The 14819-nt window shown below is 43.2% G+C and overlaps 1 protein-coding gene across 2 annotated transcripts in view; it reads left to right on the top strand.

Moving 5' to 3' along the window:
- Positions 1-1236: 1236 nt before the first annotated feature.
- The window catches only part of Kctd16 (potassium channel tetramerization domain containing 16), a 277058-nt gene continuing 263475 nt past the window's right edge, over positions 1237-14819 (top strand). Inside the window, exons 1-2 of one of the 2 annotated variants that reach the window (XM_087896082.1) lie at positions 1237-1998; positions 2358-3474. In XM_087896082.1, coding sequence (XP_087752208.1) covers positions 2643-3474 — 832 coding nt within the window. In that variant the 5' untranslated portion in view covers positions 1237-1998; positions 2358-2642. Of the gene's footprint in view, positions 1999-2353; positions 3475-14819 lie in introns of both variants that reach the window. The other variant, XM_087896081.1, reaches the window with a different exon arrangement.

Below are 14819 nucleotides of genomic sequence, written 5' to 3'. Positions count from 1 at the left end.
AATTGAGGCAGTGGAGGCCAGAGAGGGCAGGTTAATGCGTTAGTTAAAGCAGCAAAATCAAATATAATAAGGGGTTGGGAGTGAGCTAATTTTCTGAGTGTGTTCAGTAACCAAGTGGTTATTGAAAGAAAGGTTTGTTAAGCGCGCGTGCACGCGCGTGCACACACACACACACACACACACACAAACACAATTAATTTAGTCTGCTGTTGAAAGATGATTTTCAAGCTAATTAATGGTGCAGAAGTTGTCGGTGAACACAGGAATCTCCTCAAATGTGTTCAACTCATATGTTCACTTCCAATTTTTGATTTTCAACTTTTAAACTAGAGGTTGTTTGGGCTGGATTGTGCCTCACCTGTATTATTCATTGATGAAAAAGTGCTTTCTTACCAGGGATGTGAGTCCAGGACTTTGGCATTTTAAGGGGAAATGACGGACTTACTGTAAGCGGTTGGCTGGGCCATTATTGACTGGCAGGCTCAACTGGAAGCACTTCGTTAGTGTATTAGGTTGCCCTGGAAATGCCTTCTTGAAACTCTAATGATGCACTTAAGGGAGTCCTCTGGGACAGGGGTAAAACGTCTCTTAGCAGGCGTGTCTTCCACAGGAGTACTCTTGGGATGGGTTGGGACGACGGGCAGGCGCAACCAAAGAGAGTCTCAGTCAGGAGGAAGCCTCAGAACAGGTTGCAGGTAGCAGTTTCTTACAGGTAAGTCAAGATCAGTGACTTACTGCTAAACTCCAAGCTTTTTATGGACATTTGAATAATCATTTTGAGAGATCACCCTCAATTCTGCATGTGTGTGTGTGTGTGTGTGTGTGTGTGTGTGTGTGTGTGCTGGCCGAAGAAATGAAGGGGAAACAACATCTGAATGAATATGACTGTAATCAAAGGCTTAAAAAGAATCCAAAACACTTGTAACTTGAACATTACTCTGATTAAAAGGAAAATGATTTAGAGGGAGACGTGCGCCCTTCTGCAGACTCATGCATTTGAAGAGCACGTCCGGAGGTTTTTCAGATGAAAATCACTGCCAGTGTGGAGGGTAATTAATGGGGGAGGGGGTGGAGGGTGGAGTTGGAAACAAGAAAGAAAGAGCCCAGAGGTGGCTTGTGCAAACTCCAGATCACAGGCGGGACGGGGGCCGGTGCAGTGCAGCATCCCCGCCCTGCGCCAGCAGCCAGCATCTCCCGTTCAGTGCCCACCGCGGGCGCCACGTCCCCGTCAGCGCTGGCAACCTGTCACCGCCGAGGACGTGACTCCAAGCTGCCTCCGCTCTCTCCAAGCCCTATTCCTTTAAGATGATGTAATAGTCATTTCCCTGGATGGTTTCTTGCCTGCACTGCTCACACAACAGCATCCGAACTGCTCCTGGCACCGTGGGACCTTCCTGCTCCGGAGCCCGAGCCCCGCAGGCATCTCCCTGCCGACCCGGCTCCTTCTCGCTGGTACCTAACGGGGATATGGGCGTCCCTTTGCCCTTGCCGGCAGGTGGGGTGGCTGCTGAGACCCTGGCCGGTCGCCTCTGTCTGTCTTTCTGCCTCCGGGCTCTTTGAACGCCTTTAAGTCCAGGTACCTCTTGTAACTCTCCCAGGTGTAAAGGATCTGTTTCTAAAGGTTTGGATCTTGGTTTTTCCTTTCTTTTCTTTTTTTTTAATCCCTTGCCGAAGCTTTGGTTGAATATCTTTTCTTTGCTTCACTTCTTCGACTCAGCCCTCTCACGGATCAACTTTTTTTTTTTTCGATCCCTTTTAACTAGAGATTTGGGAGTGAATACGTACACACATACATATATACACAAACGCACATCTAGGAGCGCGTAAGTGCGGAATCGTTTATTTCTGAGAGCACATCTCTCTGGCACTTTTCATTGATACCTCTGTCCTTTACCTGTTTGGGATTTGACGAGAGATCCAGACCCAGTGGCTGTAGTTTCCGATTGCTCTGGAAAAGGTTATTTCTTCGCAAGAACTGAGTCTCCAGCCCTAGCTAAGGTAAGCGCCAAGACTCACCGCTTTTTCGCTTCTGCTGAAAAAAAGGGGGGGGGGGGGTGTCTCTTTGGAAGTTGAAAATTGCATATGCCTTTGACATCAGATTTACAAGCAGGCTCGGTGTGAGCAGCAGCTGCTGAAGGCAGTGGCACAGGGCTAAACTTAAAGGCAGGGCAGGCTGAGGGAAGCGCTAACTCCGTTAAGGAGTGATTAAAGTCAATAGTTTCCGGCTGCTTATGTAAAAATATTCTCCTCCCTGCCGTTTTCCCTCCCTCTCTCCCTCTCTGCTCTCCCCAGAGGTCTCTCCTTTTCTGACTCATTCTGGGTCTGAGGAAATAATTTCTCTCTTTTCCCTCAGACAGACCTCTGAGTACCTGGGCACTTGGCCTTCTTGCCTCCCCGTCCTAAAGGAAGAACAAATGTAGCCAAGCTGATCATTACGTTCCTTTAAACTTTTTGTCCAGCATTGCTTCACCTGTGGACTCTTCTAAAATTTGCCTTGTTGGGTGGGAATAAAGAACAAAACCGGGGTGAGAGGAGGTCATTTTGAGCAAGTTAGCACCTTTTCCCTCGCTTACAACTGGATACAAAGCTGTAACTGGCTTGGATTGCACCTTTAAGTCCGGGAAGCTGCAGAAGAAGGGACAATGGCTCTGAGTGGGAACTGTAATCGTTACTATCCTCGGGATCAGGGGGCTGCGGTTCCCAACTCCTTCCCTGAAGTCATAGAGCTGAACGTTGGAGGCCAAGTTTACTTCACCCGCCATTCCACATTAATAAGCATCCCCCATTCCCTCTTGTGGAAAATGTTTTCCCCAAAGAGAGACAACGCTAACGATCTAGCCAAGGATTCCAAGGGAAGGTTTTTCATCGACAGGGATGGCTTCCTGTTCCGTTATATTCTGGACTATCTCAGGGACAGACAGGTCGTCCTGCCTGACCACTTTCCAGAAAGGGGAAGGTTGAAAAGAGAGGCCGAGTATTTCCAGCTACCCGACCTGGTCAAGCTCCTGGCCCCCGAGGAAGTCAAGCAAAGCCCAGATGAGTTCTGCCACAGCGATTTTGAGGATGGTTCCCAAGGAAGCGACACAAGAATCTGCCCCCCCTCTTCACTGCTCCCTCATGACCGCAAGTGGGGTTTTATTACTGTGGGTTACAGGGGATCCTGTACCTTGGGCAGAGAGGGGCAAGCAGATGCCAAGTTTCGAAGAGTTCCCCGGATTTTGGTTTGCGGAAGGATTTCATTGGCAAAGGAAGTCTTTGGAGAAACTCTGAATGAAAGCAGAGACCCAGACCGAGCCCCGGAAAGATACACCTCCAGATTTTATCTCAAGTTCAAGCATCTGGAAAGAGCTTTTGATATGTTGTCAGAGTGTGGATTCCACATGGTGGCCTGTAACTCCTCGGTGACAGCATCTTTTGTCAACCAGTATACAGAGGACAAGATCTGGTCAAGCTATACCGAATACGTCTTCTATCGTAAGTAGGAAGGTTTTTGTTTATTTTTGTGTATTCGACTTCTCATCACAGATGTTTGTGGTCTCATGCTCTGCTAGAATCATCGAAGGATACTGATTTGGGATTGTAGCTATGCTAAAACTAGAGAGTCCTGAAGCCTACGGTTCAGTTTTTATGCCTTAAGGATCCTGGAGGAATCTTTCTTGTTATTTCCAATGAGGTCACGGGATAGTAAGACTTCAAAAATTAGAAGGGACCAATGATGCTGGAAGAGTTTATAAACAAGCATGTACGACTTTTTCTTCTAGATGGTGATTTGTGACTATAAGATTGCTAGTGGTTTGTAACTGTAAGATCGCTGACTACAGCTTGGCTGTTGGTTCACAGGGTCTGGAGTTTTTGCGGAGTCAGGGTGGATGAGGGACTACTGCCAGTCCTTTTGGCTAAACTCTTGGGGTCTGTGAAGCTGATTGCTGCAGGCTTCCTTTCATCAGTGACTTTCAGAAGGCAAATGGATGGTGTACAGAGTGATGTGGGCTTGGCTAGATGGCAGTGCAGACTGCTGAAAAGCCCCCATTTCCCCCAGGTCTGAAATTCACTTTTATGGGCTTTGCAAATCTGTTGTTTGGTTCTTTAACATTTTCTACTGAGACTGGAGTTGTATTGCAGGCTTAATTAAGCTGAACTTTGTTTAAGACCCACCTAAAATGAACAAGGTCCCTGAGAATTGCCAATCACATGCAAACACCTCAGCTACTGGGTAGATCGAATTCCTGACATGAAACAAAAGTCAGTATTATATGTGAGGTGATGTGACTGCCAGCGCCTTTCAAGTAGGGCTGTGTCATTTTGCTTAAATGTGGACTTCTGGTGCGGACTGCTTTGTTTTACAGAAAGGCTTTGTGAAATACAAGCCATTGGTCTTTGCAGGAAGAACAGTCAATTGGCCTATATGGTGTGATGCGTGATTTAACTGCTGAGTTTCAACAGGATTTGGACTTTGGTGTTGAGTTCATTCCATAAAGACTGTGTTCTCAGTGTTAACATTCTATTTCCTTATGCTGATTTTAAAGCGATTTCAGAAGTCAGGATTACGTTGTCTACATTTCTTTAAGTATAAAGGGAAGACTGAGTTTCTTGGGCCAGGCGTTGCCTATAGATGTGCTTCTCCATTTAGAGTTTGTGTAGGTAGAGAAGCCAATGAGATGTGACGTTTCTTCAAACTGGGTCATCACATATCTACTCAGAAATAAGGATGTTTGGCTTGCACGGACAAGATGGCCCATGAAGAAAAATTAAATCAGTCCCCAAAAGCTTACTGATGTGTATGGAGTAGCAAACATTACTTGGTCCAGTGACCCTAATTATGATCTTTAGATCGTCATTTAGACCAAAGCTCAATCAACAAATACTACTTTCTTCTGTCTGGCAATGAATACAGAGATAAGATTCTAGATTTTTAAACCCTCTGTAAGGAGCTAACACTTTCTGTGATTCTGTAGAACATATGCCTTCTCCAAACTTTTGGGGGAAAATTTGCTTTAAAGGTAGTTCAAATGCAGGTTTGTACACTCGACTTTCAGTCACTTACCCACCTAACTGATGCATTTGCCATCTAGGTCAGGGGTGCTTCTGTGTTCGTCAAGGGCTTATCTGTCTGACACTATGCCCTCTTTAGAATGCTCTGGAAATATTCCAATCTCCTGACCATAAAATTGCTGCTTCCTTTGCTGAGCTGTTGAGCGTCAGTTTGCTCTCCATGTCTCCATGGATAGGCTAGCGCCAATGCACAGGGACTTCATACTAACAGCATTTATTTTGCAAATCCTAGACTTCCCTTTTGTACCCAGCATTCAGAGCTAGGTATTAACTCTTCCTCTGTCTTAGGACCAATAAAACTGACAGCTGGCTTTCTAGGGTGCATAACTGCTTCCGTGCAGCTGCTTAGCCATAATTATTTAATTAGAAGCTGCCAACTGTGCCTATATAAGCATTAATTCATCAAGCTGTTGTGCTCCGCTTAATGGGCCGAAACCATGGGAAGGGCTCTAGAGCAAGGAGCTGACTACATGCAAAGATGCTTTTCTCAGGGGAACTAATTTTCTTCCTGAACTTAGTGGTAGTTCACACACACACAACACACATACACACACACACACACACACACACACACACATGCACACATGCAGGTGTACATATGCATACACACCCCCACCCCCACCCCTTAGATGTAAGGAATTAACTCTAAGAAATCAAAATTTTAATAACTCAGGAATTATGTAAAAGCACATTGCCTGGATCCAGTGGTCACATTAGCAAATGAACATATGGAACAAATGCATTGCTCTATGGTTAACAGCCATGGGGAGTGAAGCCTGACCCCCTCCTCCCCATTTCCCTGTTTGCCTATTTTTCACCCAAGTCTCACAAGGGTAAAATCCCATTCATCAACAGATTATATGGATGCCATTCCTGCCTCCTTTAACCTTTCATGTGGGCCTAGACCTGATGGTCAGCATTAGTTAATCCTGAATGTTCTGTTAACATAGAAAGTCACCTGGGATCTGCAAGTGTTTAGCAGAGACAGAGGAAATGTGAGTTGTCTCACTCAGTCACTAAACTGAGTACCACAGAGATATAAAGAAGAATCTGTGTTAAAGTCAACTTACAAAATAGTTTAGACAGTTTTTGCCTTAATTTAAAACAATGAAAAGCTGTCTTCTTACCCCATCAACTAAGTCCTCCCCTCCCCCTTCTTCAAGCAGTTCATAAAAGGCAGCACCATCAACAGTGGGCAGTGCTTCCTGGATCACCTTTAAATAAAATGTCAGCTCAGTAATTTGGAGATCAGAGGCCCTAATCTAATAAAACCATTAGTGCACAGAACGGAAGGATCACTGACTTTTAAAGACTTTTTCTAAGACAGGGTGGGGAGACTGTCTTACACGTTTTCTGAGCCTCAAGAGCAACTTCAGGTGAATGTCTGGAAGCATGATGTTTTGAAAACATTTGCTTCTGGTCAAGCAACATGACCACAAATTGTTTAGTTCCTAAGCTAGAGTGTGAAATATCTGTATTCTCTGAGCTCTGTTAATTGTACAAATAGTTGTCAGTTCACCATCTTTTGCACAAATGATTGCACATGGATGTGTTTTAACTTTTACTCTTTTCATTTTGTTTCCTTACATTTAAAGGGTCACACCAAAGTCTCAAATATTCTGAATACATCATACATACATATGCTGTTGACTAAGAAAAGACTTTGTCAAAAAGTAGATCATGCAACTATTTTCCACTTGCAATTCAATTAAGACCATGAACTACGAAGCGACTGTACCCACTGGTAATAATTTTTGCAACATTGCTTGCAAAACTTCAGATAAAGGGTGTGCTTGGACAGAGAAAAGAGGCCATGGGATTACATTCATCCCCAAAGAATGGCAGCTCCTTTATCTTGATTACATGGCAGAGACTGGTGATAACTTCAGGTTTTACTCCTCATAGAGACACAGCATTGGCACATTCAAATGAATCAGAGTGTTGCCCCAATCGTGAGGTAAAGAGGGCTTGCGCTCTCTGTCTCTTCTCCCTGTGACTTTCTTTTCTGCCCTTGCAACTTAGGTGTTTTCTTGTCTCCTGGTGGAAGCTCCTTCAGGTGTCAAGTTTTGTCTCCCCGTGCTAGAACTAAGGTTTTTTGTCAAGAACCCTTCTGTACTGTCATTATATATAGAACGAGCTGAAGGTTCGGCATTACTTCTCTCAGAAATATTTGAACATGAGAAAACTTTCCATAGCTGTGTATCAGGTGGCATTTTACCCTAAGACTCCACGTTACTTAATTTTTAATTGAAAGCAAATCACAATTTTGTTAAGTCTAAGGCAATACCAGGTTAGCATAGATTCAATACCAGGCAGATATTGGAAGGCAAAGTACAGAGAGGATGACATCATTCTCTCCTTTTTCCTAAAAAGCGCTGTGTGCTGAGAAACGGACTGCATATAATAGTTAAATAAGCATGTCAGTAATAAAGTTTTATACTGTTTTCACTTCTGTTCCAAATAATATCTGTTACCTCACTTCCTTCTCTTGTGGGAGGTGATTAAAATAGGTTATTCCTGGGACATCGCTGAATGAATTCAGCAGCAAGAAAAAAATGTCATTTTGTGAGAAGAAAGGGAAGATTACAAGACTCTAACATTGCTTCCAAATGTCCTGAAAAGTTAAAAATACATATATATTTGGAAAGAGAGGAGTAAGTAGCACCCACCGCCTAATGAGATTTAGATCCTATCAGATAAACTAGAAATGGAGAGAGCTGTGAGTGTACCAAAATACCCCCAACATGGGACACCTCCAAACATGTCCCAACACCAAACATGGAGAGGCATGGCTGACTGCTCAGGTGCTTTGAGCCCACATTCCTGAAAGCCATTTCCTGAAAACCCATAGACAAGCTCGGCTTCTTTAATCACAGATGCTTGCTTTCCTTCTTTGGTTTTCGCTCTAGGTTTTCTTAAATCTCGTTGTTCTTGGATGGTTTGTTACATTTTTAGTGTAGAACCATTTGAAGTGTAAACAAATGCAGATGCAGACCGTGTGTGAGATGCTTCAGTATAACAAACACCCATCTCCTGACGGATGCAGCTGCTCGCAGGAGGCGGTCGTCCTTCCTCTGCGCTTCCATTTACCTTACCTTCAGTCTATTCTGCATCACTTTGGGGTAAATCCAAGACATTGGTCTTGTGATTCATCTACAGGTACTATATCCAGTATTTGTATACATCAATGAATTTTTAAAAAATATGCAATACAGTTATTGCACACAGAATCAATGTCTTCACTGTCAGTTGTCTAGCCAGTGTTCAAATTTTCCTGCTCTTTCTTCACATTATCTTAGCTGGTTTGTGTGAATCAGCGTCCGCACGAGGCAAATCCATTATGTTTAGTTGATGTAGTTTCCTCCTCCTCTTTCATAATTTAATAACACTGCATATAACTTCTGTGTAACAAACTGGCTAGGCACTGTTAACTTGTTAGATGTAGGTGTTTGGATTGGTCAGTTCAGTTTCAATATTTCTGTCCAGTCTTCTTCACTGTTTATGGCAAGTGCATTTTAATTTGTGGGCTGGAAAGCTACATGTTAGGGAGGCAAAGTACGGGCACCCTTTTATTGTTGGCTTTTATAGTCATTCTAAGAATAGATAGCAATGGGGCTATTCTCTCCACTTCCAAGTCCATTGTTCTGACAAAGTACACATTACAAGGGGGCGACATGCCTTTCCTTCTAGTCATTCAGGAGACATCTAGTATTCCATGGTTGTTGTCATTATTGGACCAGCGTGCCTTTAGGACTTCAGTGAGCTTTCCAAGATGTGAGCCGGGTCCTGTTCACTGTGAGTAGGAGTCCTCCGGGGTGGGAGAAGTCGCCTTCCACTCACTCTAATTTTGTCTTTGAGAATCCACGGATCCTTTAAACTGTGGTGATGCTCCACTGAATTCACCATCTGTCTCCAAGTCTTTTCTTCTGTGCTTCTCAGTCTTGGTAAATGGAATCTTCAGTCTCTCAGTCCTTCAGGAATAATAACCCCAGATTGCATCCCAAGCCTTCATTCTCCCCAGCGAACCTCTCTAATTTACTGTACGCCCTCTTCCTCTCCTCTTTTCCTTCTTGCGAAAACCTTTCCCCGTCTTTCTGTAGTCGTAGATGCTACTCCTTCCTGTCCGGGTCATCAGCGTTGCCTTTCTAGACAACTGCAAGACACTTGACTTGTCCTCCCCACATGGTACCTCCGCTTTGAATCTAGTGCCTGTGCTGCAGACATGGTGAGGTCTTGAAAATGTTAACCTGGCCATGCCACTTTTCCACCTTAAATCTTCATCACTGTGATACGCTCTTGCAGTGAGTGAGTCTTTACTATGCATTAGGACCCTGTGCTTTTGAAATGACCCCTGCTTACCTCTATTGTTCCATCTCACCTGTGTGTTTCAAGATCACCGGAATACATCTCATTAAGTTCCTGGGTATTTTTTAAAATATCTGCTTCTTCATTTCATACCACATTATGTTCCCTCTGCTTGGAAATTTGCCTCCACCTGTCCTATGCAGCAGTCCCGTTTTTAGAGGCCTTTCCTGGTCCACTTTCGGAGAAGGCATGCCTTATATTTGCCTCTCAGATGCTCGTTTCTTCTACCATAACATCAATGTGTTATTCTTGTTTATCTGCCTGTCTCTCTGTGTCTCAACTTTGTGAAAATAGAAATTATGTCTCTCACGTTCATCATAATTCCTGGTACTAACACTCAGGTATATACTCTGTAAATCTATTTTTAAAAAAAAAAAATGGAAAAGTGCCGACTGCAATGATCGGCCATGGTGGGAAATGCCGGTGACTGGGAATACTGTTAGAAAAGCTCTTAAAGAAAATGCTGGCGGCTGGCAAGGGTGTGATCAACACCGTAATGACTAGTAAGGACTCTTCCTAATGCCCATTGAGTGCTCCTTTACACGCAAAGTGGAAGTGTCACAGAGAGATGCTCTGTTCTTAGCACCTGCTCATGATTCCAGCCCCAGGGAAATGAGAAGAACACTTACCAGCAGCAAAGTCTCCTGTGCTCCCATTAGCTAGCAGGAGAAAATCAAAGCTGGGTGTGGCCGGCGTTTAAGGAAAAGCCCAGAGGGGAATCAGGATTCAGAAAAGTATGGAGAATTGATGAAATACTCATAACAGGAATAGAAATGGACTGAATACGAAGTGTGCTGTGAGACCTGCTTTTTTTATTGCCTTTCTGCTCAAGTGTTCCATTTACTTCCATGGAACCCATCAGTGATCATGTTCCTTAATGCCAGGGGCAGCCTGACACTGCTGGTCGGAGCCTGGCGGTTGGAGCACAGGTGAACAGTGTGCTGTCTGTCCTCAAAATAGTGCACAAGTTCAAGTCCCTGTTTGTTCCCTGTTAGTGGTGCTAACATTAGGAAATTACCTTCCTTGCGAGCCTCAGTTTTCTTACCTGGAAAGTGGGGCTAGGAATGACAGTAGAGGCTTGAAAGGGTTATGAGGCTCAGATGATTGATGCATGAAGCCCAGGAGAGAATGCCGGGCACCAGTGTTCAGAAGGTCAGTCCCCTGCTAATTCAGTCCCCTGCTAATTCTGTCAGGGAATAGTCACAGGATTTCAGCTGAGCAACTTGTCTGCTTCTTTTCGGTAGTTCTTTGTCTAGTTTATTGACCTAAGCTTGTACAAATGAGAACTATGTGGAAGGATACTTGCTAGAAGGAAAGTCTGACTATTGATTTTGATTGCATAACTATAAAGGCAACCTCCCCAAAGACTTCAAATTAAATGGCACTGTGTATCCTATGAATAGGAAAGTTTCTATGTATTAATTAGAAGCATATGTGAATAAGATTATGAAAATATTAAAGAAGAGATAGAGGAAAAGCTCTGAAATTCTCACATTCCACGCTGGAGACTGTTCACAGAGGCCTTTCCCCCAACTTCATTTCAACCTTTGGCTTTTCAGAGTCTAGGATAACAAGGTGATGGGGTTTAAAATTAAGAATATCTACAGAACTAAAATCCCCCCTTTATGAGTCTCAGCCTGGAGAGTATCTTTGTGGTGACAGAAGAAATGGCTGCTGACAATGGGGCCATCCAAACTGTTCCAGGGGCAGAAGGAAGTCGTTTTACTCCGTAGTACATGTAGCTCTGTGTTCTGACCTGACAGGGAAAGGAGCTCTTGATCGGTGTGCGCTGCCATGTGACCTATTCAGAAACCGCTCCGTGTGAGACAATTCGCTCTCTTCTATTTTTATTCAGCCCTATTCTGAGGCAGAAACTTATAATCATTTCCCTGCCCAATGCACAGCAACCTCTCATTTCAAGTGAATGGGGTACAGTGTGGTTATGAACCAGCTGCACTCAGGAAACTAGAAGGCGAGTCTAAGACTTTTGTGCTTCTGCATATCATGTCTTGGGAAACGGCGTACTACCCAGTCAACATTGTCAGCTAAACAAAACAAGGGGAGCGAAGTTCAAAGAACAGTAACGATTATTTTAAAGGGGCCTTGGAGGAACAGAGGAATTCCAGGGAGCAGTATAATAGAATTGGTGCGCATGTATGCAAGGGTGCTGCCAGGGCAGAGGGAAATATTTGAGGAGCTCTGAAAATATTCCAAAGAGAGAAAGAACCCACCTGACATACAAAGCACATTGAGTACTGGGCGAACAGCATGGGTGACCCTCTTAAAGACAGAACATGCGATTGTGCCTGTTGAAGCCATTTTCCTATAGGCATGTTCCTGCACGTTTACACAGCAATGCGACTGAAAACAGGACTCAGTTTTCACTTAATTGATTTCTAGTCAACTAGTTGAAACCTTTCCTTCTCTAAACAGAAGGTATCTGTGTAGAGTTCAGCTTTGTCAGGCTGCAAGAGAATTGGGTGGGGGACTTTAATTTCATTTTTTTTTTCCAAGAAAAGCATACCCTACAAATAAGGATTTTGCTCTTCTGGATGGACATTCGTGTGAAATTGGGTTGTGGTGACTGACATTCTGTAGTGCTTTTAACAGCTTTAGACCTGCTTTTGGAGTTTAACGCAATAAATATTTACTGTGTTTGTTTGCACAGACCTTATTGATCGCGATTTTGCAAGGATCCGCCTCATATAAAGTATCATTTCGTAGGGCTGTCCACTTGAGATGGATAGAAAATGTCAAATGTGTATGCAAAGTGTCAAGATTCGGATTCACAAACTCTTCAGGCCATTGACTTTCTAGAACTTCTCCACAATCTTCTGGGGAAGTGATTGACAATCCGCACGAACGAACTCCATTGATTGAAACCCACAGCACTTCAAACTTTCCTTTGTCTGTACCATCTGCATGCACCAAAATAAAAAATGTAGTAAAGTGTTTTCTACAACATCTTGGCACCCTTTCATTAGAATGCTCTTTGTCTTTAGGCCGACTTAGCTCTCACCTCCATTGTTTGCAGAGTGTCCTGCTCATTCCCTTCTGGCCACACGAGTGAATACCTGATGACCACTGGGACCTGGCTTGGATACTTCTGATATTCTGCTTGAATACTGACAGGTTTCGTGAAAAAAAATCACATATTCACATAGAGTATTCTCTGGGGATTGTAGTTTATGGAGAGATTACATGAGGAAAGAGGGAATTATAATTTTGTATAATGGAGAAAATCTAAAAATAAAAGAGGATAGGGAGAACACTCCTTACCTGAACTTAGGGGTACCAGGACATTGGTCTAGCTCTAAAATTGATGCTTTGAGAAGAGAAAGAACTTAAATCATCAACGCAGTTGTTAATGTTAAGTTACTAGCTGGGTGATGAAGTCATACAGTCACATCCTAGTATGACTTAGGAGAACTGTGATGTTGTTGACAATCCTGTCATTTTGCATTTAACTGAACTTTGCTAATGTTAGCTGGATGATGACTACACCTATGCCCGGAACCAATGTCATCCTTTTCACCTCTTCAGTTCTATCTTCTGTTGAAACCGTTGATTGTAAAAGTATATGTGCAAAATTGGAATTCAAATGCTATCCCACGTGACTAGTAATTGTTTTTAAAATATTGTACTTTTAGATCTCTAGTCTCTGTTTTATGAAAACTCTCAAAATAGCTTCTGTTTCTATTATTAATACTCCAGTTTTTAAGAACTCCTGGTTTGCCTTGTCAATCTGGTTCAGAAATCATTTCTAATGAGTACCACAGTGCTGAAGTCAAAGGAAGTGCTCAATAAGCATGCGCAGAGTGAATGAAAAAAATTGTAATGCTACTTTTTAATGAAAGAAAATGTGAAATGTAAAATGAATGAGATTTGCTCTCCATTTTATTCAGTAGCTATCGTTAGTCATGGATGTATCCTACAACCAACAGTAACAATATGGTTCAATATGCTAGAGGCATCAAACCTATGCACAACAAAACTGTAATTGTACCACATCTTGCCAGGTTGTGCCTGAACAGTAATCAGCCAAACGGGGGTGAGGAAGCTTCTCTCAGGGTAGAACTGTGATACTCAAGCCACACTGAAGCCATTGGACTAGCTAGTAGCCCCGCATTTCCATTATAAACTTTGTTGGTTGGTATAATAGACTTAAAAAGAGAATGGAGGGTGAAGCCATTAGAGAGGAACCTGTCCATGGATTGAGCAGAAGGCAAGCTGCTAACCACTGAGTCTCACTGTGGACTAATAGCCACACACTTCACGCCTCAAAGAAAGAGCAAAATCAACCAGTGTAGCCCATTTCTACATCTCCCTGTGCATGCGCACCATGGCCTTTCTCTCTACCAGCATTTCTCCATTTGCGTTGCTCCCCACCCTAGGCTTTCCTCAGTTCTTAGATCTGGCCAGTTTCCTTTGTACTTCAAGATATTGCAACTGTCTCTCCTTTGCCCCAAACATTCTCACCTACCTCTACCGCTCTGAATCTTACTCCTCTTTCGGTTTTAAGCTTTAGCAGGGTTTTCTTAGAAAGGCTTCCTGTTGTACCACTGCTAAAGCAGTCAGGGTCTTCCCAGCAGCTAGCTGTATAACATTGGCATAAAATTCCTGTTACCATGATAGTGTCGCTTATAGGTGTGATCATTTGTCTGATTAGCTCTCTCTCTCCTGAAGACGTTATCAAGACAGCAGTTTTATTTGTTCCTCTCTTCTGTATTCCCAGGACCTAGAGTTATGCTTTGTGTATAATGGATATGTGGTTATTTCTTCTCGATCCTTTACATGCCATCGTGTAAAATTATAAAGGCCATTGATGATCATACACACACACACACACACACACACACACACACACACACCACAGAGAAAGATCTGGCTAGTATGCTACAAACAAATGAAGAAAAGGAATGGAAAGGAAGGGAAAGGAAAGGAAACAGAAGGGATGTGAAGGAAAGGGAAGGGAAGGGAAGGGAAGGAAAGGGAAAGGAAGGGAAGGGAAGGGAAGGGAAGAAAAAGAAAGGAAAGGAAAGGAAAGGAAAGGAAAGGAAAGGAAAGGAAAGGAAAGGAAAGGAAAGGAAAGGAAAGGAAAGGAAAGGAAAGGAAAAGGGAATCTGAACCCCTAGAGAAAGGCCTTGAGATGTGACCAGAAGTGGGAATAGTTACTTTGGAAGGTTACTTAACCTCTCCAAACTTCAAATACCCTAAATCTTTGGCATGAACAGTGACCCCATTTAGTTGTCACACAAAAGAGTTAATAGTAGCATGACATGTATTAAGTGACTTTGTGGCTTGATTAGTTGTTTGTCATTAAGGCAGATTTTATTATAGCTCGACTAAACATCCAGCAAATGCCTCAAGGACAGGCAGCTACAATCAAGGGGAGATTAAAT

This window comes from Myodes glareolus, chromosome 13 (assembly GCF_982192425.1).
Source record: "Myodes glareolus chromosome 13, mMyoGla1.1, whole genome shotgun sequence".
NCBI lineage: Eukaryota > Metazoa > Chordata > Mammalia > Rodentia > Cricetidae > Myodes > Myodes glareolus.
Note: the sequence above shows the minus strand (reverse complement) of the source record. Positions and strands in the feature narration are given on the sequence as shown.